Source organism: Bufo bufo, chromosome 11 (assembly GCF_905171765.1).
Source record: "Bufo bufo chromosome 11, aBufBuf1.1, whole genome shotgun sequence".
NCBI lineage: Eukaryota > Metazoa > Chordata > Amphibia > Anura > Bufonidae > Bufo > Bufo bufo.
The window spans coordinates 36,262,196-36,289,697 of NC_053399.1; the positions used below are offsets into that span (position 1 = coordinate 36,262,196).

Below are 27,502 nucleotides of genomic sequence, written 5' to 3' on the forward strand. Positions count from 1 at the left end.
GCTCGCTGCTCCTTCTCTTCCAAGCTTGAGATGCTCCGCTAGGCTTCATCAATGTCAACATCTGGTTTGATGTCGCTGCAGTCAGTAACTGGCCGCGGCGGTGACCAGCTCCCCTTACGTCATGACAAATGGACACATGGTGCAAGGGCATCCGGTCTCCACTGTGGCCAGTGATTGGCAGGGGCAGTGTCAAACCAGATGTTGACATCAAGGGAGTCCAACAGAGCAGCTCAGGCCTGGAAGAGAAGGAGCGGGGAGCCGGCACTTGGAAGCAGTATAAGATTGCTGAGCGGTCTGACTCCCGGCACCCCCTCGATCATCTGTATTCGGGAGCTGTGATGCCAGAACCATCCACCTGAACTACACAGCTCCGTGTAGTGGCTGTGCCTGGTTACTACAGCACTGCTCCTATTCGGACCCATGACAATCTGATATTGATGACGTCTCACCTCTGCTCTGTGTTTACAGGCTGCATCAGTGACGTAGCTGTGTATGGCCTTAGTGGTCTCGTACTGCATACTGCTGAGACCAGTGATTGGCTGCAGCATTCATGTGCCATATGCACTTACGTCACCACTGAAGTCTCTAAACTGACGCAGGAGGTGAGGACTGGAGCTGTAGTATTGGCAACATCAGAGAATTAGGTGCTGAGTATATGTTCTTTTATTATTTTATATCTTTTAGTGAAAATCCCTTTAAGTATTTACGGGCATTTAGCATCCAGGCACTTGCTATCAGATTCATTTGCACTTACCTTCTATTCCAGAACATGATACAACTGACACTTCATGATGAGGATGTAATCACAGGAAATGACCTGCTCTATTCACTGATATTCGATGTGGACAAAATCGCAGTTGGAGAGACTCGACTGGAAACATTCAGTCTTAACCCTAATGTAAGTCAAGGCTCTCAAATTCAAGTTTTTTTCCCCTTTATTAAATATTTTATACCTTTCATCTTAAAGGGTTTTTGCAGTTTCTTTAAATAATGGGTTTGTATAATGAAATGTTATACTTTTTTCATGGCTCTCCATGGTGATTTCTAAACAATGGTGGTCATTTATGAAACAGAATTACGCCTATATTAGCAACGTCTCCCCACTCACGCCAGGTCTAAAAAAGTAGGCGGGAAGGAGTCTGACCTGCAGGTCCGTCTCATTCATCATTTTCTACACCTGGTTTAGGTGTAGAAAATGGTCTAAATGTAAGACAACTAGGAAGCTGTCTTACATTTAGAAGCGGCTGTGGATCCACCAAAGTTATGGAGAGGTCGGCGCCTCTCCATAACTTCGGTGGATTCGCCACCAGCACAGGGCCTTAGTAAGACCTGTGTCTAAAACACCGGTCTTAATAAATGTGCCCCTATATCTACTAAAATATGAAGAACAGCATACTGTCTGCCAGCTCACAAAGTAATTAAGAAGCAATAAAAATATATAATTGTGGTCTTGATTTTTTAGGGGCCAGAAAATCTTCAAGTGGAATTCACAGTGCAAAAATTGTAAGTTTATATCCTGTTGCTTAAAAACAGTCTACATGTAATGCATATATTCATTTGGTACCTGGACTTATTTATCACTCTACTTGTTTTATTTCTATTTTTCAGTCAAGATTATCGTGAAAAGATTCTGACAAATGGAGTGATTGTGGTAAGTTCACATATATAAGCAGCATTCAGAAAGTCTTCACACCCTTCCATTCATTTCACATTTTGTTATGTTGCGGCCTTGTACTAAAATAAAAATAAAATCCCCATCATTCTGCATTCAATACCCCATAATGAGAAAGTGAAAAGAGAATGTTTGGAATGTTTGCTAATTTATTGAAAAGGAAAAACTAAAATCTTGCATTGACATAAGTATTCAGACCCTTTACTCAGTATTTAGTTAAAGCCCCTTTTGGCAGCGACCACAGCCTCTAGTCTTCTTGGTTATGATGCCACAAGGTTTGCACACTTGGATTTGTGGATTTTTAGATCCTCTCGTGCCCTGTCTGGTTGAATGGACAGCTATTTTCAGGTCTCTCCAGAGATGTTTGATTGGGTTCAAGTCAGGACTCTGGTTGGACCACTCAAGGGCATTCACTAAGCCGCTCCTGTATTGTCTTGGCCGTGTGCTTGGGGTTATTGTCTTGTTTGAAGGTGAACCTTCAGCCGAGTCTGAGGTCCAGAGCAGAAGCTTTCCCTCAACCCTGACCAGTCTCCCTGTCCCAGCTGTCAAAAAGCGCCCATGGCATGATACTGCCACCGCCATGCTTCACTGTAGGAATGGTATTGTGCAGGTGATGAGCAGTGCCTGGTTACCTCCAGCCAGACATGACTCTTATAATTAAGGCCAAGAAGTTGAATCTTGGTTTTATTATGTCAGAGAATCTTGTTTCTCACAGTCTGAGAGTTCTTTGGGTGCTTTTTTGAAAGCTTACATGTATCTTTTACTGAGGAGAGGCTTTATCTGCCATACAGCCAAGATTGGAGGAGTCCTTCAGTGATGGTTGGCCTTCTGGAAGTTTCTCCCATCTGCAAAATGGATCTGTGGAGCTCAGCCACAGTGACCATTGGGTTCTTGGTCACCTCTCTTACCAAGGCCCTTTTCTCTCCTTTACTTAGTTTGGTTGGTCGACCAGCTCTAGGAAGAGTCCGGGTTGTTCCAAACATCTTACATTTAAGAATTATGGAGGCCACTGTGCTCTTGGAAACTTTCAGCTCAGCAGAATTTTTTTTCTACCCTCCTCAGATCAGACCCCCAATCTTCACCAGACCTCAGATCAGACCCCTAACCCCCTCAGATGACACAAAAAATAAATAAAACAACTTACCCCTCCTGCTCAGGATGGCGCCACCACTCAGAACATTCAGTGCGCTGTTCCTACTGCTGCACTGTGATCTGACGTTGTGCAATGTCAGGTCATAGTGCGCGCTTACGCAAAGACCTGGGGGCGGTGAGTAATACCATCGCTAGGCTCACCGCTCCCTGGTCCTACAGTACTAATGTGCACTTTCATAATGGAAGCGCTCATTAGTTTTCACGCTGCCATTTTCCCTCCACTTTTTTGGGGGGAAAAGTGTATCTTGTAGAGCGAAAAATACAGTATGTCCATGAAAAATTTTGAGTTTTTCCTTTTTAATACATTTGCAAATATTTCTGAATTCTGTTTTCACTTTCTCAATAAGTGCAGATTAATGGGGGATAACTTGAATTTTTTTTTTTTAAACACAGGACCACAACATAACAAAATGTGAAAAAAGTGAAAGGGTCTGAAAACTTTCTGAATGTATTGTAATTCTGTAAAATTGCTTTCTCTTACGCATATGCAGAATGGTATAGTTATGATGTCTAGTGAACTGATGTAAATATTATTGTATGTAATATTTAATGTCAGTCAGTTCCCCTGATATTCACTAAATGCAGCATCTGATATTTCATTATTTGTAATTTAGTCCGCTACCAAATCAGTTCACCTTCACCCTCAGTTACTTCTCTTTGACCGTCATCTATCAAGAAATAGTATTCTATTGAACTACCTCTTATGATTCTTCACCATCAAAACCTCTCTCTCCTGACTCCAGACTTTTTCTTATACTACACCAGTACTCTGGATCACTTTAAGGTGGATTTATACGGGCCATTTGAGCGGCCAATTGTCAGCTGCTCGTTCAGTGAAGGAGACCGCGCATTTACATGCAGCAATCTCCTTCACTGTATGAGGATGGGGGATCGCTATAACGATCCCTCGGCCTCATACAGAATCCTGACTTCTGAGCAGCAGATCGCTGTTTAGACACAACGACCTGCTGCCCAGAAGCCATGATCGGCGGGGCCTACACAAGCGTTTCGCTCGTTTATTAGATGATTGGCGGCACACTTAGACTGCCAGATGATTGGGAATGACTGCTCGCAAGAACAGTCATTCCTGATAATCTGGACGTTTATTGGTGCGTCTCAGGCTACTTTCACACTCGCGTTTTGGGCGGATCGTCGTGAATCTGCAAAAACGGATCTGTTACAATACTACAACCGCATGCATCCGTCATGAACGGATCCGTTTGTATTATCTGTAACATAGCCAAAACGGATCCGTCATGAACTCAACTGAAAGTCAATGGGAGACGGATTTGGTTTCTATTGTGTCAGTGAAAAAGGATCCGTCCTGTCACACAATGTAAGTCAATGGGGACGTTTGGCTCAGTTTCGTCAAGTAGACAGCAAAATGCTGCAGGCAGTGTTTTAGTGTCCACCTCCAGAGCGGAATGGAGACTGATCGGAGGCAAACTGACACATTCTGAGCAGATCCTTTTCCATTCAGAATGTATTAGGGAAAAACTGATCCGTTTTGAACTGCTTGTCAGAGCCCTGAACGGATCTCACAAACGGAAAGCCAAAACGCCAGTGTGAGAGTAGCCTAAATACACCTTAGCTCCCTACCTTTTAGCTGTAGCAGCAGCAGTGACCACTCCTGAGCTGCTTACAAGCTGACCTTATTATCCATACCATTTCACTTCCAATGTCTTCTTAGCTTTCCTATACTCTTCCAAGGCACAGTTATGTTATATTAGGTTCATGTTATATTAATTATACTTTCTTTTTGTATGTGATTAGCACTAATTGTGGCACTCCCCTTTATCCATATTGCAGGCCAGAGAGATGAGCTGTCTGGATGTAATTGTCGACAAGCATAGGACCCCCGAGTACCTACAAGGTGGGCTGCTGTTACAGTTAGATTTCTATGTTTCTGCTTCTGCCATCTGTGTGGCACATTTATTAAAATGTTTAAAATAACCAAAGAATGCAACCTCAACATTTGTCTTGTACTTGTCTCTGTGCGTGACTGCTGCAGCCAATCACCGACCAAAGTGCTGACATCAGGTTGGCGCATCACCATTGCAGCCGGTGATTGGCTTTAGTGGTCACATGTTGAGACCAGTAAAATAATGCCATGGGGCATGCATATCTGAAGAAGGGGAGCTCTTCTCCGAAATGTGTTATATGTGGAACCAATAAAGTACTATTTGGATCATATCTGGGTTGGCGCATGAATCCTTCTTTCACTGCTGAGGGTGCCGCATAGCCTTATCATTCCTGCTAGTGCATAGAGTGTTAGATTTGCCATACATAATAGCAATCTGCAAAGGTTGTTACGTAGCCTCTATATGTGTAAAACCTAACAAAAAATCTGAATATTCAACACATTGAATGGAATCACCCAGTGATTTATACTCAATGCTAACTCTGTACTAAGTATTGCAAACAGCTGATGCCTCTTGTAGGGTGGCAAACCACTTTGAAGTATGGCAGATGATGCTGAGCCACGTTGAGTTTTAAAAGGTCTGTTAAAGATTTGACTTTTACCATAGTGTTGTTGTTGTCGCATGCGGCTCCTGAGACAGTAGTTGGGGAACATTAACCTTCAGTATTTGTCATCTCGATCTTCACAGAAACTACACTTTTTTTTAACTTTTACCTCCATTTTGTCCTGTTCAAACAAAAGAGTCAGATACACACAATTAGTCTATGTTTTGCTATTCAGTTTTATTTAGTGTCATGTTACTAAATCAAAGTGTGTACGTTTCTCTTCCTTCTTCATCTAGGCAAACAGGTTATCTTGTCAGTAGAAGACTCTTGTGAAAAAGTATGCAGACTGGAGCTGAATCCCTGCACAGACTCCGATCACTTGCAAACCTGCAGATTCCACTATCTCAAAAGATGGGACCCACAGTTTACAGCCCATTTGGAGGTAAAACTGTTGAAGTGTTGTCAGTAGTTCTGTACGACCCGCGGCACCCCACCTCTCCTCTGGCTGTAGGCAGCAGATGGACAGACTGTAATATTATATATCGCATGATGAGCATGCTGGTATATCTGTAGACTCGTACGAGACACTGTCAGAGTGTAGGGGAAACTTTAGACTTTTCTTTCTTCCTTATATGCAATCGGAGGAAGGAGTAGTCTGTGAACAAAGGTAACAAGAGTAATCCTCTGAACAGCCCCTCCTGCTAGCAAATAAATACAATGTCAAGATGTTCATTTTATACATTTTTATTTCCCCCTTTATATTCCTTTTACCATACTGCACTCTTAAATGTTTATGTTGACCTCTGCAGGGAATAGAGGACCATAACTTTCACATTATTCCAGTGAAATTACTTCCTCTGGGACAGGAACAGAAGATCCTACTCTCCACTGTTCAGGTAAGTTCCCCACTAGTTTACTCCTTGTTCACTTCGATGACCAGATTGTTTAGGAATTAAAAAATAAATTTTGCAGTTGGATATTTGGTGGTATATTGCAAAGTTTTATACAGTATTGGGGTTATTTATTAAGACAGGCGTTTTTGGACGCCGATCTTAATACCCCTGCGCTAGCACTTGATGCGCCTAAGTTATGTAGAGGCGCCGACCTCTACATAACTTAGGCGCATCCACTACTGGCGCCTAACAGCCTTAAAGGGAACCTGTCACCGGGATTTTGTGTATAGAGCTGAGGACATGGGTTGCTAGATGGCCGCTAGCACATCCGCAATACCCAGTCCCCATAGCTCTGTGTGCTTTTATTGTGTAAAAAAAATCTGATTTGATACATATGCAAATTACCCTGAGATGAGTCCTGTATGTGAGATGAGTCAGGGACAGGACTCATCTCAGGGTAATTTGCATATGTATCAAATCGTTTTTTTTACACAATAAAAGCACACAGAGCTATGGGGACTGGGTATTGCGGATGTGCTAGCGGCCATCTAGCAGCCCATGTCCTCAGCTCTATACCCAAAATCCAGGTGACAGGTTCCCTTTAAATGGCAAGGGAGCTGGCGTAGATTTAGATCATTCTCTACGCCAAAAACTGGCGTAGAAAATGATAAATGCAGTTGCAACTTTTTTTAAGAACTGGCATACGTAGCGTGGAAGAGGAAGAAGTTACAGATTCAGCCACAAATGCCCTTTGCAACTGAATCTGCAACAGATATCTGCCAAAAAGTGGTGTATATCTAATCATACATCACCCCCCTATGTGCTTTCACTACACTCCTGATATAGTTACTTGTACATTGATATCTACTATGTATACTGGTGGCTAGGCGCAGGGTGTTACAATTAATGATATGCTGCTATATTGTAGCATGTGTGTCCATCTTATGGTCGCAGTTGGGATGAAGTTACTGCATCAACAAACCTTCATTCACAACGCAGTTTTTAAATGTAGCTAGCTGCAATTAATGGCATCGTTTAGAATGCATGCATGTTCCATGCAGAACACCAGGGTTTAACTAGGTGCTAAACTGGCTAAGTTCTATTGTGAATGCATTTTTGTTGACCCTAGTAACTGCACGCAGTTTTCCACTGCATCACAACTGCGCTGTGTGCCACCACCTTTAGGGTCCATTCACACGTCCGCATTCGTTCCGCAATTTTGGGGAACAGGTGCGGACTAGTGTTGAGAGGGCTTGTGTTTTAAGTTCGGCGTCTAAAGTTCGGGTTCGGGTTATCGAAGAACTGCGTTATGGATTCCGCTACCACGGACCATAACGGAATTTAGAATCCATAACGTGATTCTTCGATAACCCGAACTTTAGACGCCGAACTTAAAACACAAGTTTGCTCAACATTAGTGCGGACCCATTCATTTTCAATGGGGCCGGAATGTGCTGTCCGCATCCGCATTTGCGGATCCGCACTTCCGTTCCGCAAAAAAAAAATAGAACATGTCCTATTCTTGTCCGCAATTGGGGACAAGAAAAGGCATTTTCTATGAGAGTGGCAGCGATGTGCGGTCCGCAAAATGCGGAACGCACATTGCCGGTGTCCGGATCTGCAAAACACATATGGACGTGTGAATGGACCCTAAGGCTGCGTCCAGATCTGCGCTGTGAACTCCTGCAGACTGTTCCGATGGAAGAACAGACTGCTGGAGTTCACTGTATCCAGCATAGCTAGATACCACCATGCACCTCCGGATCCCCATTCACTTTCACTATAATTGGTGGGGGGGGGTCTCATGCCGCTTTCCGGCATGTATGTCGGCTTTCAGCCAGATAAAAAAATTCTGCATGTAGTATTTTCTGTCTTGCCCGAAAGCTGGCATATATGCTGGATACAGTGACCGGATCAAAGTGCTCACAACGCAGATGTGAACCCAGCCTTCAGTCTGCCAAAACACCTGGGCCAAATACTTATCATGAAGCAAGGGTTTACCAGACCTCACCCACCACACCCAACGTGAGTCTCGCTAACAACTTTTTTAACCTCCAACCACCCCAGATAATAAAATGAATAGATAGATAAATTGGTGAAGCAAATGTCGGGGTGTGGTGGGTGAGCCCTCGTGCACTATTGCTTCATGATCAACTTTTGCAATTGCACTTTTATTTGTGTATTACCGGTAATTGGTTTAAAGGGCTTCTGTCACCCCACAAAACTCATATTTTTTTTTTTGGATAGTTATATTCCTTATAGCGTGATATAGGAGAATATAATAGTCTTACTTACTTTCATGCGGCCGATTCTTTAGAAAACGAAGTTTTATAATATGTAAATCAGGGCTCTACCAGCAAGTAGGGAGTCTACTTGCTGGTAGCCGCAGCAGAAATCCGCCCCCTCGCCGTGTTGATTGACAGGGCCAGCCGTGATCTCCTCCTCCGGCCGGCCCTGTCAGTATTTCAAAAATCGCGCGCCTCTGGTCATTCGGCGCAGGTGCTCTGAGATGAGGAGGCTCGACTCCTCAGAACCCCCTCAGTGCGCCTGCGCCGATGACATCACCGAAAGAGAAGACGTCATCGGCGCAGGCGCACTGAGGGAGTGCTGAGGAGACGAGCCTCCTCATCTCAGAGCGCCTGCGCCGAATGACCAGAGGCGCACTATTTTTGAAATACTGACAGGGCCGGCCGGAGGAGGAGATCACGGCTGGCCCTGTCAATCAACACGACGAGGGGGCGGATTTCTGCTGCGGCTACCAGCAAGTAGACGCCCTACTTGCTGGTAGAGCCCTGATTTACATATTATAAAACTTCGTTTTCTAAAGAATCGGCCGCATGAAAGTAAGTAAGACTATTATATTCTCCTATATCGCGCTATAAGGAATATAACTATCCACAAAAAAAAAAAGAGTTTTGTGGGGTGACAGAAACCCTTTAAAGGGCTGTCTTGGCTATTTAAAACAGTTCCCGAATGCAGGGCATGTTATAAAATGACGAAACAATTATTAATCACCTTATACATTTTCTACCACGCTGGTGGTACCACTGGTCTCTGTTAGGCTTCATCCACACGATCGTATTTTGGGTTCGCACCCGGCCTGCATTTTTTGTGGATTGCACACAGACCCATTCATTTTTATGGGTCTGCAAAAAATGCGAACAGCACATAGATGTCATTTGTGTGCTTTCCACATCCATGTGGCCGTTCTGCAAATTATAGAACATGTCCTATTCTAGTCTGTTTTGCAGGCGAAATTCCGGCATGCACACGGACGGTATCTGTATTTTGCGGATCCGCAGTCAAAACAGATTTAGTCGTGTGCTTGAGGCCTTACTTGCAGTGTTGATGTTGTGATAGCCTGCATGTGACCATTGCAGCCAATTTCTGTCAGCTGATTGGCAGCAGCGGTCATCTGTTGCAACATCTTTACAGCAACAGAGACTAGCGGGCACACTGGTGCGGTGGTGAACTTTCTAGGTAATACTTATTCTGGTATTTTATTGCATGTTAAGCATTCAGGAACTGTTTTATTTGTCCCGGACAGCCCCCTTAGGGCTCTTTCACACGAGCGGGTACTGTGCGGGTAATCTGCTGCGTGAAAGAGAGCCAAGCCCCGTCCCGGACAGCAGGGACACGGAGCATTAACATGACTGATAATGCTCCGTGCCTCTCTGTGACCTTTTTACTACAAAATCACAGTGAGATAAAGTTGTCACTGTGATTTTGTAGCAAAAAGGTCAACCATGTTAGTGCTCCGTGTCTCTGCTGTCCGGAACGGGGCTTGGCTCCCTTTCACGCAGTGGATTCCATGCACGGGATCCACTCGTGTGAAAGAGCCCTTATTACACTTTGCAGTACAATGCTATGTTGCATATTGACATATATATATATATATATATATATATATATATACGTGAAACCAGTTTGTCTGCTTTGTCACTTTTCATTGACTCTTTTTTTAATGTCTGATGATTTTAACCTTACATAAAAGATGATATAGCATTGTACTTTTATGCTCTGGTACTATGTGCATGTTTTAAAGATCTTAGCCTGTGACAATTGACATTTGATAGACCATTGAGCACTGCACTTTTGAACAGCTTACACATATAGTGTTAGTTACATGGAGCCTGAAGGCACTAGATGCTTACAATCCAATGTTACATTTTTGCACGTGGTACAAAGGACACCCCATTTTCCTCTGCTGCTCATGGTACAGGTCTGCTGTGCCTAATGATAGCCTCAGCTCTTCACTCGCCCTCTAATGCTTGTGCCTACAGGTTCTACCTGATTACATTCATCACATGCACCAGCAATATATGCTCTGTTCTACTTATCCATCAGAAAAATAATAAAAACGGATCCTTTATTTTGAGCATCAGTTTGTAACACTTTGGTGAGAGAGCAGTTATTTTTGACAGGAGAAAAGAGAATTTTTTTCTCCTGTCAAAAATAACCGATCTCTGATGTAAGTGACACAAACTGATCATAACTGATGCTCAAATAAAGACGGATCCGTTATTTTTAGTGCAAACTAATGCTAACTGAGCATAACTGATGCTCAAAATAACGGATCTTTTTTGGGGGTTATTTTCCTGTTCTTCTGAAGGATCAGAAGAATGGAAAGCTAAGCGGTGATGTGAACCCGGCCTTATTAGGTTTTCATCCTCAATCCTGCAAAATCATGGTCCCGACGTAGTTTTTCGCATTTTTATGCCATTCACCAAACAGCATAAACAAGTTGGTAATTTTTCTTCCATGGTGTATGTTATTATTTGGATCCTAAATATGTCTGTAATTTATTGTTAAAGTGGTGATTGTCTGATCAAACCTTCTTCATTCGAAAAGTTCAGTTTTTTTTTCTTTTTTTTTAAATTTATCTTTATATACGTCCGTCCGTGGAAACCTCCTTTCGCATGACTTTGCACCCTGTGTGTTGAGCTATTCACAATCTTTGGATTATTCCTGCTGCACAGCGTAATAATGTAATATAACGCACCAGACTCAATCTTCAAATGATTTTTCTTCCTTCCATCTTGGCAGTGTACAAATTACGTATACTTTTTTGTGACTTTTCAGCTCTCAAGTGGTCTTTATTAAGCCACGTGATCACTGAAGTGTCACAAAGTATGGTATACATACGCAAGTCAGGAAGATAAAGTCCAGGGCCAAATTGTACAGAATTTATCAATGCGGTGCAGAGGGCGGCATTGAATTTTCAACTGCAATTTTTTTTTTTTTTATATCTCTTTTTTGCCATATATGTTTTGTAATGCAAGTGTTTCACTTTTACACAAAAAAAAAAAGATCGGCTTTGGCGCCACGCTAGCTATGTGTTTACTGCAGAGTTTTTTTTTCTGCTTGATGAGTAGCGTCACACTAAACTGCTGTTTTGGAAGTTCTGTTCACTTTGCGGTTCTTGTCTGTTCCATGTTTATCAAGGCCTATCAAGAGAAATGTCTGTACAGCAGTCTCATAAGCTGCTGTTCTCTCTGTGATTACTGCTAGAGAACAGTACTTTGTATATCATTTTAATGACATAGTACTGTCAAAATGAAACAGGCACAAATTCTAAAAAATAAGTTTTCTATGAGTATCGAGTTTAAAAAGATACCCCTTTCTGATGGCAGTTTCTGTTTAAGCACAAATATTTTGGAGTGTTTTTTGTATTTTCCATCATCCCTCTGTATATTATAAAATTACTGAAATGTTGCAGTTTTTACAGCAAGTCTCATAATAGACTGATACTTCCTGTTCTGTAGGGATCACTTATCAGCAGTCATCTCATCATTACAGATATGATTGCAGCAACAGATATCACCTCTGTATAGATTACACAGGATCCAGAGTTGGCATAGGTTATGGTTACAGCTCACCTCCTTTAAATAATATTGCATGTGCATTCATATGTACTGGCTCCCTGGGGCCCTACAGATCCAGTACATCGTATGAACAACAAAATAAATACTGTCTAGAAAGTGTACTAAACTGCTTGCCGTAAGTTGCTTGTAAAATTGGTCAAATATCTGGCTTTTTAATTACTGTATTTGTCTATTAGTCAAAGCAACACTTACCAGGGGCAGCAGAGAATTGGGACTATGCTTATTTTATTAATCTTTTTATTTTGCTTGATCTTACTAAACATTTGATTTTTAACTCTAAAATTGGAAATCCATTCAAAGTGATCACCTTGGTGAAGTTTCAGATCTCAGACCACTGTTAAGGCACTTTCACACTAGCGTTTTTTTCTTTTCCGGTACTGAGTTCCGTCCTAGGGGCTCTATACCGGAAAAGAACTGATCAGTTTTATCCCCATGCATTCTGAATGGAGAGAAATCTGTTCAGGATGCATCGGGATGTCTTCAGTTGAATCACTGAACGGCGTTTTGGACGGAGGAAATACCACAGCATGCTGCGGTATTCTCTCCGTCCAAAATTCCGGAATGTATTAATGACGGATCCAGTAAAAATGTGAAAAAAAAAATAGAAACGGAGAGACGGATTCGTTCTTGCAATGCATTTGTGAGACGGATCCGCATCCGGATCAGTCTTCAAATGCTGTCCGTTTGCATACAGATTGCCTTATCCGGCAGCGGAACTGTGAAAGTAGCCTTAGAGTATTCCGTTATCGGGTCATGATGCAGAATCTGTAACACAAATGTCATGTTTGAGTTGTAATATTGGTTGATGAAGAAGGACCTTTTGTGGGTCCCTTATGCTCCAGGGCTCTGATGCAACCTCTGCACCCCATAAACTTACTCCCCCGGTCGTCTGACATCACAGACTTTACCAATATGATCTTCTCACGTTTCCAAAGACTTGGAGACTATGGTTACCAAGTGTCAAAACATTTCTCGTCCACACTTGATGCAGGCCATACAAACATTTTTGTGCCAGTTTTTTTTTTATTTTAAACAAATTCCTCCCTAAGTTTGTTAATGCAGTCATAGCTTTTACTTTGCTGTCATCCCTAAAAACACATGTGGACCAATGCAAATGCAATACATTTCTTACTATATGAAGACTTTTTTTATAGGTATTTTGTTAAGGCTACTTTCACACCTGCATTAGGTGCGGATGCGTCTGGTATCTGCACAGACGGATCCGCACCTATAATGCAAACGCTTGTATCCGTTCAGAACAGATCCGTTTGCATTATGAAGAACAAAGTCAAAACGGATCCGTCCTGACTTACATTGAAAGTCAATGGGGGACGGATCCGTTTTCAATTGCACCATATTGTGTCAGTGAAAACGGATCCGCTCCCATTGACTTACATTGTAAGTCAGGACGGATCCGTTTGGCTCCGCTTCGTCAGGTGGACAGAAAAACGCTGCAGGCAGTGTTTTGGTGTTCGCCTCCAGAGCGGAATGGAGGCAGAACGGAGGCAAACTGATGCATTCCGAGCGGATCCTTATCCATTCAGAATGCATTGGGGCAAAACTGATCCGTTTTGAACCATTTGTGAGATCCCTGAAACGGAATTCAAAACGCCAGTGTGAAAGTAGACTAAAGTACCGGTATGTCTATTTTTCTATTAGGCCAGGTTTACACATTGTGGTGAAAAAAACAGAAATGCAACAAAACCAGCATCTTAAAATCTGCATGTGAGTGGTAGTAATTTCCCATGTGGATTGCGCAGACTTGGCAATTACTGCATCACAAAACTGCTGCAAACACGGTAAAAACACACTGTTTTTAGAATGTAGTTTTTTTTTTTTTTTTTTTTTTGCCACAACAAAACTAGCAGTGTATAGACCAGCCTAAGGCTCAGTTCACACCTGAGCGTTCTGAAAGGAGCGCTCTGTATGCGCGATTGTACGGACGTTTACAAGCGCGCATACAGAGACAAGTGTGCACACAGTGTCGCGCGTTCCCGAAAGTCTATGTACGGGAACGCGCGACAAGCGCCCCAAAAAACGCTCCTGTACTTGTGTGAGCGTCGGGCGTTTTACAGCGCGATCGTACGCGCTGTAAAACGCCCAGGTGAGAACCATTCCCATAGGGAAGCATTGGTTTCTCCTTGTTGAGCGTTTTACAGCGCGTAGGAACGCGCTGTAAAACGCTCAGGTGTGAACTGAGCCTAAGTCCTTACTTCTGTGGTCTGCTTATGACGATCAGAAGATCATTTTGATTGGGCATCCACTTAAAGGAGGACTGAATGAAGAGGAAGGGACAGTTACTGGGCAGAGATACGAAGGAACATTAATATGAGTGATACAACGGAAAAAAGTTCTATTCAGAAAAATTACATCAACAATCAGTCATTGCATTTTATGCATTTTGAGCTAAAATATCTATTTATTTTTTAATTGGACTTTACTAAATATTTTCAGCTGTTTTTGTCCTACAGAGTTAACTTTTAGTCTGTTTGCAGAGTGTAACTTTCTGTTTTACACTGAGCCCTTTCATATTGCTGTTCTGATGGCTGGATGTATAGCCCTTTTTCTCTGAACTCCTGACAGCTTCTGAACACTCATTATAGCTCGTCTTATCAAACTGATAAGAATATGGCTTAAATGAGTGTTTAGGAATTCAGCGATGCACACAGCCATCTGAACAGCAGCCATCAGTGTAAAACAGAAAGCGACAGTAGACTGAAACTTAACCCTGTAGGTCAAAAACCGCTGAAAAGGATTTTAGCCCAAAATTAGCAAAATGCAATGATAAAATGCCCCTGACGGAGTTCATAGCCTTTAATATTCAAGTTTTATAATTTCCAAATTCCTACATTTCCACCAAGTACAACACCCAGGACCTTTGCCGATCAGCACCATCACTTCTGTAAGCACCGCAGTCTCCTGTCAGCGTACTTAGCACAGCGGCATACATTGTGTAGTGGCTGTGCTTGGTATTGCCGCAAAACAGTTGATCGGTGGGTGTGTTGGGTGTCGAACCCCCACCGATCAGATACTGATGACCAATCTAGATAGGTTTTCAATTAAAAATTGTCGGAAAACGCCAGCAAAACTTTCACTTTTATGGACACCACAGGCTAACAAAGTGATGCTTGGCTGTGTTTCTCAGGAAAAAAAATCAGTACTTATATGGTTACATTTTCTGTTGCGAATTGAAAAATACTGCCACAACAAAACCAAGAAATAGTAATAGTACTGTACCAAATGTTGGCTATTCTATTTTCTGATTTAGTAATATACGGCTGCCCGGACTACTTTCAAATAGTTACATCCTACTTGAAAGGTAATCCTTTTCTGGCTCCTGATTGGCACTGTTAGGCTACTGAGGCTGAGGTTCCAGTAGGAATCCATAATGGAAACTCAACAGTTCCTATTACAGTCTGTGGAATTCATCAGGCACCAACAATGTCCGGCATATGCCGGATCTGGCGCTTTCATCTTTCCAATACTGGAACAGAAAAATTGAATTTTGCCGATGATGTAAACCTAGTCATACACATGAGATTGCAATAGTTAGAATACTTTGTAAATTGTGATCGGCCCGGCTAAAACGTTTTGGACAGGCCGATGATTGTACTCCCTAGTCGCCCAGTTTACTGTAGCATGTTACTGGTGGGATAGTTTGTGCAAACGATCCCATAGACAACTGATCAGCCGCAGTGCTGAACTTTCTTATATTTATGGCATCCTTTAGGCCTCTTTCACACGGGCGTTGTGGGAAAATGTGCGGGTGCGTTGCGGGAACACCCGCGATTTTTTTCCGCGCGAGTGCAAAACATTGTAATGCGTTTTGCACTCGCGTGAGAAAAATCACGCATGTTTGGTACCCAAACCCGAACTTCTTCACAGAAGTTCGGGCTGGGGATCGGTGTTCTGTAGATTGGTTATAAGGGAAAATAATAGCATTCTGAATACAGAATGCAAAGTAAAACAGCGCTGGAGGGGTTAAATTTAAAAAAAAAAAAATTTAACTCACCTTAGTCCACTTGATAGCGCAGCCCGGTATCTTCCTTCTGTATTCTTTCTTCAGGACCTGGGTAAAGGACCTTTGATGACGTCACTCCGGTCATCACATGATCCATCACCATGGTAAAAGATCATGTGACGTACCATGTGATGACCGGAGTGACGTCACCAAAGGTCCTTGACCTATAATGAATGCTCACCACAGGTCCTGTTCAGTAAAGGAGACAGAAGGAGATGCCGGCATCGCGATCAAGTGGACTAAGGTGAGTTAAATTATTTTATTTTTTTTAACCCCTCCAGCGCTGTTTTACTATGCATTCTGTATTCAGAATGCTATTATTTTCCCTTATAACCATGTTATAAGGGAAAATAATAATGATCGGGTCTCCATCCCGATCGTCTCCTAGCAACTGTGCGTGAAAATCGCACCGCATCCGCACTTGCTTGCGTATGCTTGCGATTTTCACGCAGCCCCATTCACTTCTATGGGGCCTGCGTTGCGTGAAAAACGCTGAATATAGAACATGCTGCGATTTTCACGCAGCGCACAAGTGATGCGTGAAAATCACCGCTCATGTGAACAGCCCCATAGAAATGAATGGGTCGGTATTCAGTGCGGGTGCAATGCGTTCAACTCACACATCGCATCCGCGCGGAATACTCGCCCGTGTGAAAGGGCCCTTTAGAGTTGTGTAGCTTGGTATACACAATTGCACCCACTAGTTCAGGTTTTATAGACAATCTAATCTAAATGGAACTTGTCTTGGTGACAAGTACTTTAATACCTGAGGTTATCCCTTTAATTTAAGTACTGTTGGCGCATATGCCAGTGACATGCTGTTGCTGCTTAGTACAGCTGAACAAGTAAAACCTTTTAAGGATTGTTTATATTTAGCACATATATTCCATTGCAGATTTGTACATACAGTCCTGATCAAAAGTTTAAGACCACTTGAAAAATAGCAAAAAAAAATCATATTAGAGTAGAGCTTCAACATGCAACAAGAAGAAATGAGAGACAAAACGAGATTTTTGTATAACTTACCAGTAAAATCTCTTTCTCGCTCTTCCTTGGGGGACACAGGAAACCTTGGGTATAGCTCATCTCCATAGGAGGCGTGACACTAAGTGAAAGACTGTTAAGCCCCTCCTCCAGCAGCTATACCCTCAGCCTGGAGCGAGCGACTACCAGTTATGTGCCCAAGTAGTTAAAACAAAGGCAAGGATCAACCAAATTAACACCAACAAGTCAAAACTCCCGTCAGGGCAACCAAAACAATGGGTGGGTGCTGTGTCCCCCAAGGAAGAGCGAGAAAGAGATTTTACTGGTAAGTTATACAAAAATCTCGTTTTCTCGCCCAATTCCTTGGGGGACACAGGAAACCTTGGGACGTTCAAAAGCAGTCCACAAATAGGGAGGGACCACAACCCAAAGTGAATTAAAGCACCATAGGCATTAAGGCACCGCCGCCTGCAAGACCAGGCGGCCCAAAGCAGCATCCGCCGATGCATAAGTGTTCACCTTGTAGAACTTGGTGAAAGTGTGCAAAGAAGACCAGGTGGCCGCCTTACACAATTGTTCAGCCGAAGCTCGATTTCGCTGAGCCCAGGAAGCCCCGACCGCTCTGGTAGAATGAGCGGTAACACCAAAGGGCGGTTCCCTGCCCTTAGCACTGTAAGCCTCAGCAATAGCCATCTTTATGAAGCGGGCAATAACCACTTTAGATGCCGCCAGCCCCCTGCGCGGACCCTCCGGAACCACAAATAGAGAATCCGAGCGCCGAAAGGGTCTAGTTACATCCAAGTAGATCCTCAGAGCCCTAACAACATCCAGACGGTGAAGATCCCGTTCCCGAGGATGAGACGGGGACGGGCACAGAGAAGGAAGGATAATATCTTCATTCAGGTGAAAAGCGGACACCACCTTCGGAAGGAAATCCGGAACCGGGCGGAGAACCACCTTGTCCTGGTGAAAAACCAAGAGGGGTTCTACGCAAGAAAGTGCCGCCAATTCAGACACACGCCGAAGAGACGTGATGGCTACGAGGAAAAAAACTTTGCAAGACAACAAGCAAAGGGAAACCCTGCGCAAAGGCTCGAAAGGAGAAGATTGGAGAGCCGTCAGCACAACATTAAGATCCCAAGATGGAACGGGAGCGCGATACGGGGGAGCATAGTGAGCAACCCCCTGCAGAAAAGTCTTAACTGGACCGAGCGGAGCCAGAGGTCGCTGAAAAAGGATCGAAAGCGCTGAGATCTGACCCTTTAGGGTACTGAGACCCAAACCCAAGTCCAGACCAGACTGCAAGAAGGATAAAATCGTGGGGAGAGAAAACCGAAGGGGATGAACATCTAAGGTCTCGCAGAAGTTCAAATAGGCCCGCCAGGTTCGGTAATAAATCCTGGATGATGCCGGTTTACGCGCACGAATCATGGTACGGACCACGTCAGCAGAAAAACCCCCGCCGCGTTAGGACCGCGGTCTTAATAGCCACGCCGCTAAACGTAGCGACCCTAAATGCTGGTGGAAGATCGGCCCTTGAGAGAGGAGGTCTTCTCTTAGAGGCAGAGGCAAGGGGGCGTCTGCCAGGAGCAACATAAGGTCGGCGTACCAAGGACGACGAGGCCAATCCGGGGCTATTAGGATCGCAGGCGTGCCCTCCGCCGCGATCTTCCGAAGGACTCGTGGAAGAAGAGGCAGGGGCGGAAAAACGTAGAGGAGAGAGAACTCCGTCCAGGGAAGGACGAGCGCGTCCGCGCCGTAAGCGTCCGGATCCTTGGTTCTGGCCATGAAGGTGGGGAGCTTGTGGTTGAATCTGGAGGCCATGAGATCCACGTCCGGACGACCCCAACGGAGGCAAAGAGACTCGAAGACGTCGGGGTGCAGAGACCACTCGCCCGGGTCGATCGTCGTCCGGCTGAGGAAATCCGCCGCCCAATTGTCCACCCCCGGGATGTAAATGGCCGAAATGGCTGGAACATGAACTTCCGCCCAGCGAAGGATTAGAGACACCTCCCTCATTGCTGCCGCGCTGCGAGTGCCCCCTTGATGATTTATGTATGCCACAGCCGTGGCATTGTCCGATTGGACACGAACAGGGTGACCCTGAAGCAGCGAAGTCCAATGCCGGAGTGAGAGGAGAATCGCCCTCAGCTCCAGAACGTTGATCGGCAGTTTGGACTCCGATGGAGACCAAGTGCCTTGTACGGACCGAGGAGGAAACACCCCCCCCCAACCCCGCAGACTGGCATCGGTGGTAATCACCAACCAAGTTATCGGTAGGAAAGACTTCCCTTGGAGAGGGGTCCGTAACCACCAGAGTAGAGAGGAGCGAACCTGGGGGGGAAGGGGAAAGTGCTGATCCAGACTTTCCTGGGACTTGTCCCATGCGGACAGAATGGCAGTCTGAAAGGTGCGGGAGTGATACTGCGCGTAGGGGATTGCTTCGAAACAGGATACCATCTGTCCCAAGACCCGCATGCTGAACCGGAAGGAAGGACGGCGGTGGTTCAGAAGGCTCTGAACCGACCGATGAAGGAGCTGGCGCTTCTCTGACGGAAGCCGAACCTCCGCTGCATCTGTATCCAGCAGCATCCCTAGAAAGATCAGTTGCCTGGATGGAACAAGAGCGGATTTGGGAAGATTGATAATCCAACCGAACCGGCGTAAGGTTTGTAGCGAGAGGTCCACACTGGCAGATGTCAGTGACAGAGAGGGTGCCTTGATAAGGAGATCGTCCAAATATGGAAGAAGAAAAACTCCCCTGGAACGAAGTAAGGCGAGGACAGGGGCTAGGACCTTTGTGAAAACGCGAGGGGCTGTCGCCAGCCCGAAGGGGAGGGCAACGAACTGGTAGTGGTCGGACCCCACTGCAAAGCGCAGAAAGCACTGATGACACCGAGCGATTGGAATATGAAGGTAGGCGTCCTGGATGTCGATAGAGGCCAGGAACTCCCCTTTTTCCAGAGAGGCCACCACCGACCTGAGAGACTCCATCCGGAACCGCTGAAGACGAAGGAAACGGTTTAACCGTTTTAAATCCAGAATGGGACGAACCGAGCCTTCCTTTTTGGGGACCACAAAAAGGTTCGAATAGAACCCTTTGAATCTTTCCTCCATAGGAACCGGAGCGATGACCCCCTTGTCCAGAAGGGTACGAGTGGCAGTAAAGAAATCGGCCGCCCTTTGGGGATCTCGAGGAACCCGGGAGCGAAAGAACCGAACTGGGGGGAGGGACGCAAACTCGAGTTTGTACCCGGAAGACACCACCTCGAGAGCCCAGGCGTCGGAGACGTGCGTCTGCCAGAAGTCCCTGAACAGGAGGAGACGTCCCCCCACCCGGGTGGGTGGGGGCGCACCTTCAGGTAGGGTTCTGCTTGGTCGCGGGAGGACGAGCAGGCTGTGACTTGCGCCAGGAGGGCTGGGTCCGAAAAAAAGGCTTCTTACGTCTGTCTTGGACAGGGTTAGAGGACGGACCTGAAGTGGTGCGAGGTGTGGGAGCTCTGCGGGAAGACCTGAAGCGAGAAAAGGTGGGACGGCCTCGAGTGGTGCTCCTAGTCCTTGATTGGGGAAGATGTGTACTCTTCCCTCCCGTGGCTTCAGAGATGATTTCATCCAAGCGGGCCCCGAACAATCGAGAACCAGTGAAGGGAAGGCCAGTAAGAGACCGCTTTGACGTGGCGTCCGCCGTCCAAACCTTTAACCAAAGCTCCCTTCTAGCCGAAACGGCCAGGGCAGATGAACGGGCTATAAGAGCCCCCGCATCCAGGGATGCCTCACAGACAAATTTTCCGGCTTGAACGATAAGTTGGGCCAGAGCGCGGAGGTCCTGAATAGGGACGTCGGATTCAAGCTCCTGATCCAGCTGAGACGCCCATTCTGAAACCGCTTTTCCAGCCCAAGCGGAGGCAAAGACCGGCCTGAGGGCGGAACCGGAGGCTGCAAAGATACCCTTTGTAATGGCCTCTATCCGGCGATCTTCCGTGGATTGTAAGGAAGAACCATCTGCAACGGGAATAGCCGTGCTTTTGGACAAACGGGCCACAGGGGGGTCGACCTTAGGTGGTGACGCCCAGTTTGTAATGCAATCCGCCGGGAATGGATAACAGATATCCAACTTCTTAGGCGGGGTAAAACGGGCATCAGGACGGGCCCAGGCCTTAGAAACCACCGACGAGAAGTCAGCGTGGAGGGGAAAAACCGCAGACGCCTGTTTTTGGCGAAAAAAGGAAACACTGGCCTTTTGAGAATTAGGAGGGTCATCGTGAATCTTCAAGGTATCACGGATATTGTTAATAAGATGGCCCACAGCAGAAGCCAGCTTTGAAGGCAAGGCCGAGTCCATATCCCAATCAGAATCGGCTAGTTCCCCTTCAGAGGGCATATCCTGTAATGAGGAAGGACCCGACTGAGGGCGCACCCTTGGGGGTGATACCGAAGCATCCGAGGATGATAGGTGCTCCGCCCTGGACCGCTTCTGGAGTTGACGGACTCTGGAGGTGTCGCCTGGAGAGAGAGACTCAGACGGGTCAGCTAAGGTAGCGGACCCGGAGGGCCCAGCAGGGGAATTATCCAGCTGCGGTAAGGGCAATGTATCTGCAAGGCGGCCCACAACATTAGTGAGACTGACCACAGCCTGGGAAAGGGATCTAGCCCAGTCAGGGGGATCCAAGAGGCCAGGGGGTGACACAGCAGATGGCGGACCCTGTAATGGGGCTTTGCAAGCCGAGCAATGCGGGTCAGGCTGCCCTTGAGGAAGGGGTGCCTTACATGCGGTGCAGGTATGATACCAAGGACCAGCAGGCACTGAGGGGTCAGACATGTTGGCTGGAAGTAATATACAAAAACGTCCAGGCCAGAGGGCTGCAGTGCTGGAAGGGGTCAACAGTCCTACCAGGTCACAGTGGGAGCAGACGGCACAGCAGCGGCAACAGCAGCGGCAACAGCAGCGGTCCTCAGAGCCCTGAGGTAATCTGTCCTGAGAGCAGGCAGGCACGAAGAGGAGGCGGGGCTAGTGAGGAGCGGGAAGAAAGACGTCCGCCCCTTGACTGAAGCCTAACATGTACAGTGGAACGGAACGAAGCTCCGCCCACCGATAAAACTTCTCGCGCGCGCGCGTGATTCAAAATATTACATGCCGCCGAAACCCCACAGAATAATGTCCCCCGTTCACTTCCATATAAGTGGAGGCGAACGCACACCAGTGGCCGGACAAGAGCGTGCGCTTGTCAGAATATCAGCCGACAGTTGAACACAGCAGCAGTACACGTGTGCCTGCTATCCAGCAGCTGATAACGAAAGGCGGCCCACGGCCGCCGCACCTGAGGTAAAACTGCGCTGTAACCCTCCCCCACGAGCATCGCTCCGCTTTTGCCCCACACACAAAGGAGCCGCAGGACTCACAGCTAAGAGAGCTGTAACTTGTAACTGACATGAAGGTCAGGCAGAGGGGACAGCAGCATCAGGCCCTAACGGGGGGGGGGGGGGGGGGGGGGGGGAGGGGGTAGAACGGCTGCACAGCCACCTCACCATCGACGTTTTCACCCTCTGTCCATCCAGCAGGGACGCCCCTTCAGCCACTGGCACCGAAGTGGCAGGGAGCTGGAGAGGGGCTTGCAGGTGGGCGACCCTTGTGCTGGCGGGATGCAGGGGAGCTGGGCTGCCCTGGTCCTCCTTTTCTTCTGTGGGGGAGGCAGCAGTGCGGATAACCGGCACTGGCGCAGCTCAACCCCGGGAAAACAGAGAGGTCTAATGCGACTCTGTTGTCCCTGTTGAAAAAAGGAAAAAAAGTTGAAAATAATAAAAGAGAAAAAATAAAATCTTTAGCAAAGACAGCTCTGCAGTGCAGAGAGTGTCTTGCCTCCTTGACACTAAGCAAAAAACTGGTAGTCGCTCGCTCCAGGCTGAGGGTATAGCTGCTGGAGGAGGGGCTTAACAGTCTTTCACTTAGTGTCACGCCTCCTATGGAGATGAGCTATACCCAAGGTTTCCTGTGTCCCCCAAGGAATTGGGCGAGAAAACATTTTTTGAGCATTCAATTAATTGAAAATAACGATTAAACTGAAACAGTCTGTTTTTCAGCTGATCCAAATTTTAGGACCACATGCCTTTAAAAGGCCAAATCTGTGCAAAGATGTGGATTCCTTGTCATTTTCTGTCAGGTAGTCACACATTGTGATGGCAAAGGCAAAAAAACTCTCCTTTTTTCAACGTGGTCGGGTTGTTGAACTGCATAAGCAGGGCCTCTCACAGCGCGCCATCGCTGCTGAGGTGGGACGCAGTAAGACAATCATTTGGAATTTCTTAAATGATCCTGAGGGTTATGGAACAAAAAAGTCAAGTGGAAGACCCAAAGCAATTTCATCAGCACTGAGCCGGAGGATCCAATTGGCTGTCAGTCAAGACACTGGACGATCCTCGACCCAAATTAAGGCCCTTACTGTTGCTGACTGCAGCCCCATAACCATCAGAAGGCATCTGAGACTGAAGGGCTTCAAAAACAAAAAACGTCTTCAAAGACCTCGTCACCTTGAACGCCACAGAACTGTTTGTTCGGACTTTGCAAGAGAGCACCAAACATGGGATATTCAAAGGTGGAAGAAAGTTTTATTCTCTGATGATTTTTTTTTTTTTACCTTGATGGTCCTGATGGTTTCCAACGTTACTGGCATGACAAGCAGATCCCACCTGAGATGTTTTCTACGCGCCACAGTGGAGGGGGCGCCATGATGGTCTGGGGTGCTTTTTCCTTCAGTGGAACAATGGAGCTTCAGGAAGTGCAGGGGCGTCAAACGGCCGCTGGCTATGTCCAGATGTTGCAGAGAGCATTCCTCATGACTGAGGGCCCTCGTCTGTGTGGTAACGACTGGGTTTTTCAACAGGACAACGCTACAGTACACAATGCCCGCAGGACAAGGGACTTCTTCCAGGAGAATAACATCACTCTTTTGGCCCATCCTGCGTGTTCCCCTGATCTAAATCCAATTGAGAACCTTTGGGGATGGATGGCAAGGGAAGTTTACAAAAATAGACAACAGTTCCAGACAGTAGATGGCCTTCGTGCGGCCGTCTTCACCACTTGGAGAAATGTCCCCAATCACCTCATGGAAACGCTTGCATCAAGCATGATAAACAATAACGGCGGAGCTACTCATTACTGAGTTCATGTTTGGAAGTTGGATTTCTGTTTTGGGGTGGTTTAGTTGTTTTTTTTTTAGAGGTGTGGTCCTAAACTTTTGATCAGCGGAAAAACAGCCTGTTTCAGTTTATTCGTTGAATGCTCAAAAAATGTTTAGTCTCACTCCCATTTCTTCTTGTTGCATGTTAAAGCTCTACTTGGAACCTTGTTAAGATCCAGCCATGCTAAATATGATTTTTTTTGCCATTTTTCAATTGGTCTTAAACTTTTGATCAGGACTGTATATTGCCATTGCAGAAAATCCAAAAAACTGCGTAAAGCAAGGGAATTTATGCAGCGGATTTCTCCCTTTGCAGCGCAGATTGTGAAATTTCCCGGCAACCCAGCAGTATTTAATTTTTCAACAAAAGCTGTACAGTTTTGTGCTGAATTCCAGCAGATATTCTATAGAAAATCTGCAACTGACGTGTCCCATATGGATTCATTCTTAATGAGGATCAGATAATTAAAGGGGTTTTTCCAATATTTTTATATTGATGGCCTATTTCTAGAGATAAGTCATCAATATGGGATTGGCGGGTGTCCGACTCCTGGGACCCACTCTATTCAGTTGTAAGAAGAGGCCAGAGCGCTCCACGAAAGCTTAAGCCTCTTCCTAGGCCATGTCATATCATGTTGATTGGTCACATAGCCTACATGCAGCTCAGTCACATTCAAGTGAATGGTGCTGAACTGCAACACCAAGCTGCTATCACTAGCAAAAATATAGTGTTGTGCTTGGTAAGCTGCAAGCTCTGGTAAGCTTCCTTAAACAGCTGATTGGCGGGGTGCTGGGAGGTGGATCTCCCACTGATGTCATATTGATAACCTATCGTAAGGATAGGCCATCAATATGAAAATCCAGGAAATCTTCTTTTAAAGAAGCATCCCCCCCAAAAAAATTGTATTCTCTGACCTGTTAGATACATGATGTAAACTGTAGTGAAGATAATCTTCTCACCACTGACTGTATTTGTGAGTTATAACCTCCCTTCTGCTCCTCAGCTGTGTCATGTGACCAGCACTCTGATCTCAAACTGACAAAGGACAGGATGTCAGTTACTTCTCTGTTCATTACTATGAGACGGATATTGAGGCTCCCATAGGAATATATAGAGAAACTGACTTACGGTCCACATATAAAATACTGTGTTATTTGGAGTTCAGAGTGCTGATCACATGACACAGCTGAGGATCAGAAAGGAGGTTATAACTCACAGATACAGTCACTCATAAGAAAATTACATGCGCTACAGTTTATATCATGTACCTTTCTAATAGGTCATAAAATGCTAATTTTTTAGGATGGAAAAATCACACTAATAATATTATAGGAATACATTATGTAAATTACCACTAAATATATACTAGAAAAAAATGTTGCTCAGCAGAATCACACACTTTGCAGGGCACTCATCTCATCAAGTTATTTCCAGTCAGGAGACCAGTATAGTAGGCAGATGTAACTTGTCACTGGCAAGATACAATGGGGCAAATTTATGAACACGTTCTAAAAAGAAAATCAGTCTTTGTTGCCCATAGAATCCAGTCATGGCACAGTTTTCGTTTTTCAAGAGCAGAAAGCCAATTGAAAACTAAGCTGTGATTGGTATCGGCATCAAAGACTGTTTTTCCTTTCCACAGTTTCATGAATCTCCCCCAGTGACTTCATGTTCCTGCTTCTTTTTGGAGTCCTGTTGTCTATTAACCACCATTGTATTTTTACGGCAGTTTCTAGACAATATTTAATTTTTAAAAAATTTAATTAGGTTTATGCACATTGCTGGGGCTTCCGCTGCTTCTTTCCGCTGCGCTGGATCCAGGTACAGTTACCAATTTCTTAATGATTATATATTTCATTTTCATCTGACAAAAAAAATCCTGACAACTTAAAATTATAGTACAAGACATGGAGTCATGGAGTCCCTCCTTTAATGGAAATGGGGTGACATTTTTTTCACTGAGCTTTCAGAAAACTTTTAATTGGTGGGGGTGATTTTGATTGGTGGGGGTGTGAGTGCAGCGATCCCCAACAATAGCCAGAATAAGTAGTGAGAAGCACTTGCTTAGCATGCTCTCTGTCCTCGCTGCAGGAGACGAGCTCAATAGAAAGTCTGTGGGCCAATCTTGATTCTATCTCCTACAGTAAGGACAGAGATTGCGTGACGCCCTGTGACATATCAAAAGTTGTGCAAAAGTTATTGAATTCTGCAGAGCAGATGATCATGCCCGTGCCAGGGACGAATTAAAAAGATGCAGACTAAAAGGTGGACACACGGGATCCTGCTCTCAGGACCAGAGCAGTGAGAAGTAGGTAAGTATGACTTATTCCCGGACAACCACTTTAATGCTGTCTTCCTGACTGCTGGCATGCCCAGTAGTGAACCTTCTCCTCTGGTCTTCACTACTGAGCATGTGCAGCACAGTTTGAGGGGCCTTGAAGCAGCATGAAGATACCTAGTAGAGTACACAGGAGAGGTGAGGACTGATTATCACCACTAGAACTCCCTGTTTATCACTGATTATAGTATAAGGGACAGAGGAGAACACAGAAGAGGTGATAACTGATTATCTATCACCACTAGAACACCCTTCTTATCACTGATTATAGTATAAGGGGCAAGAGAGAACACAGGAGAGGTGAGGACTGATTATCACCACTAGAACATCCTGCTTATCACTGATTATAGTATAAGGACAGAGGAGAACACAATAGAGGTGAGAACTGATTATCTATCACCACTAGAACACTATGCTTATCACTGATTATAGTATAAGGGACAGGAGAGGTGAGAACTGATTATCTATCACCACTCGAACACCCTGTTTATCACTGATTTATAGTATAGAACACCATGCTTATCACTGATTATAGTATAAGGGACAGGAGAGGCAAGAACTGATTATCTATCACCACTCGAACACCCTGTTTATCACTGATTTATAGTATAGAACACCATGCTTATCACTGATTATAGTATAAGGGACAGGAGAGGCAAGAACTGATTATCTATCACCACTCGAACACCCTGTTTATCACTGATTTATAGTATAAGGGACGGTGAGAACTGATTATCCATCACCACTAGAACACCCTGCTTATGTGTTTTTTTAGCAAAAAAAAACGCATCCACGTGAAAAAAAAAAAAAAACACTGAACACAATCGCAGGCAAAACTGACTGAACTTACTTGTGAAATGGTGCGAGTTTTACTGAATGCATCCTGACAAAAATCGTATCGTTCATTGACTTTCA

The 27,502-nt window shown here is 45.2% G+C and overlaps 1 protein-coding gene across 1 annotated transcript in view; it reads left to right on the forward strand.

The window, feature by feature from the left end:
* PLA2G4B (phospholipase A2 group IVB) overlaps positions 1-27,502 on the forward strand; it is a 68,886-nt gene that overhangs the window by 16,707 nt on the left and 24,677 nt on the right. The window contains exons 4-9 of the mRNA XM_040412756.1: positions 767-898; positions 1,463-1,503; positions 1,609-1,651; positions 4,634-4,697; positions 5,587-5,732; positions 6,100-6,186. Coding sequence (XP_040268690.1) covers positions 767-898; positions 1,463-1,503; positions 1,609-1,651; positions 4,634-4,697; positions 5,587-5,732; positions 6,100-6,186 — 513 coding nt within the window. The remainder of the gene's footprint in view (positions 1-766; positions 899-1,462; positions 1,504-1,608; positions 1,652-4,633; positions 4,698-5,586; positions 5,733-6,099; positions 6,187-27,502) is intronic.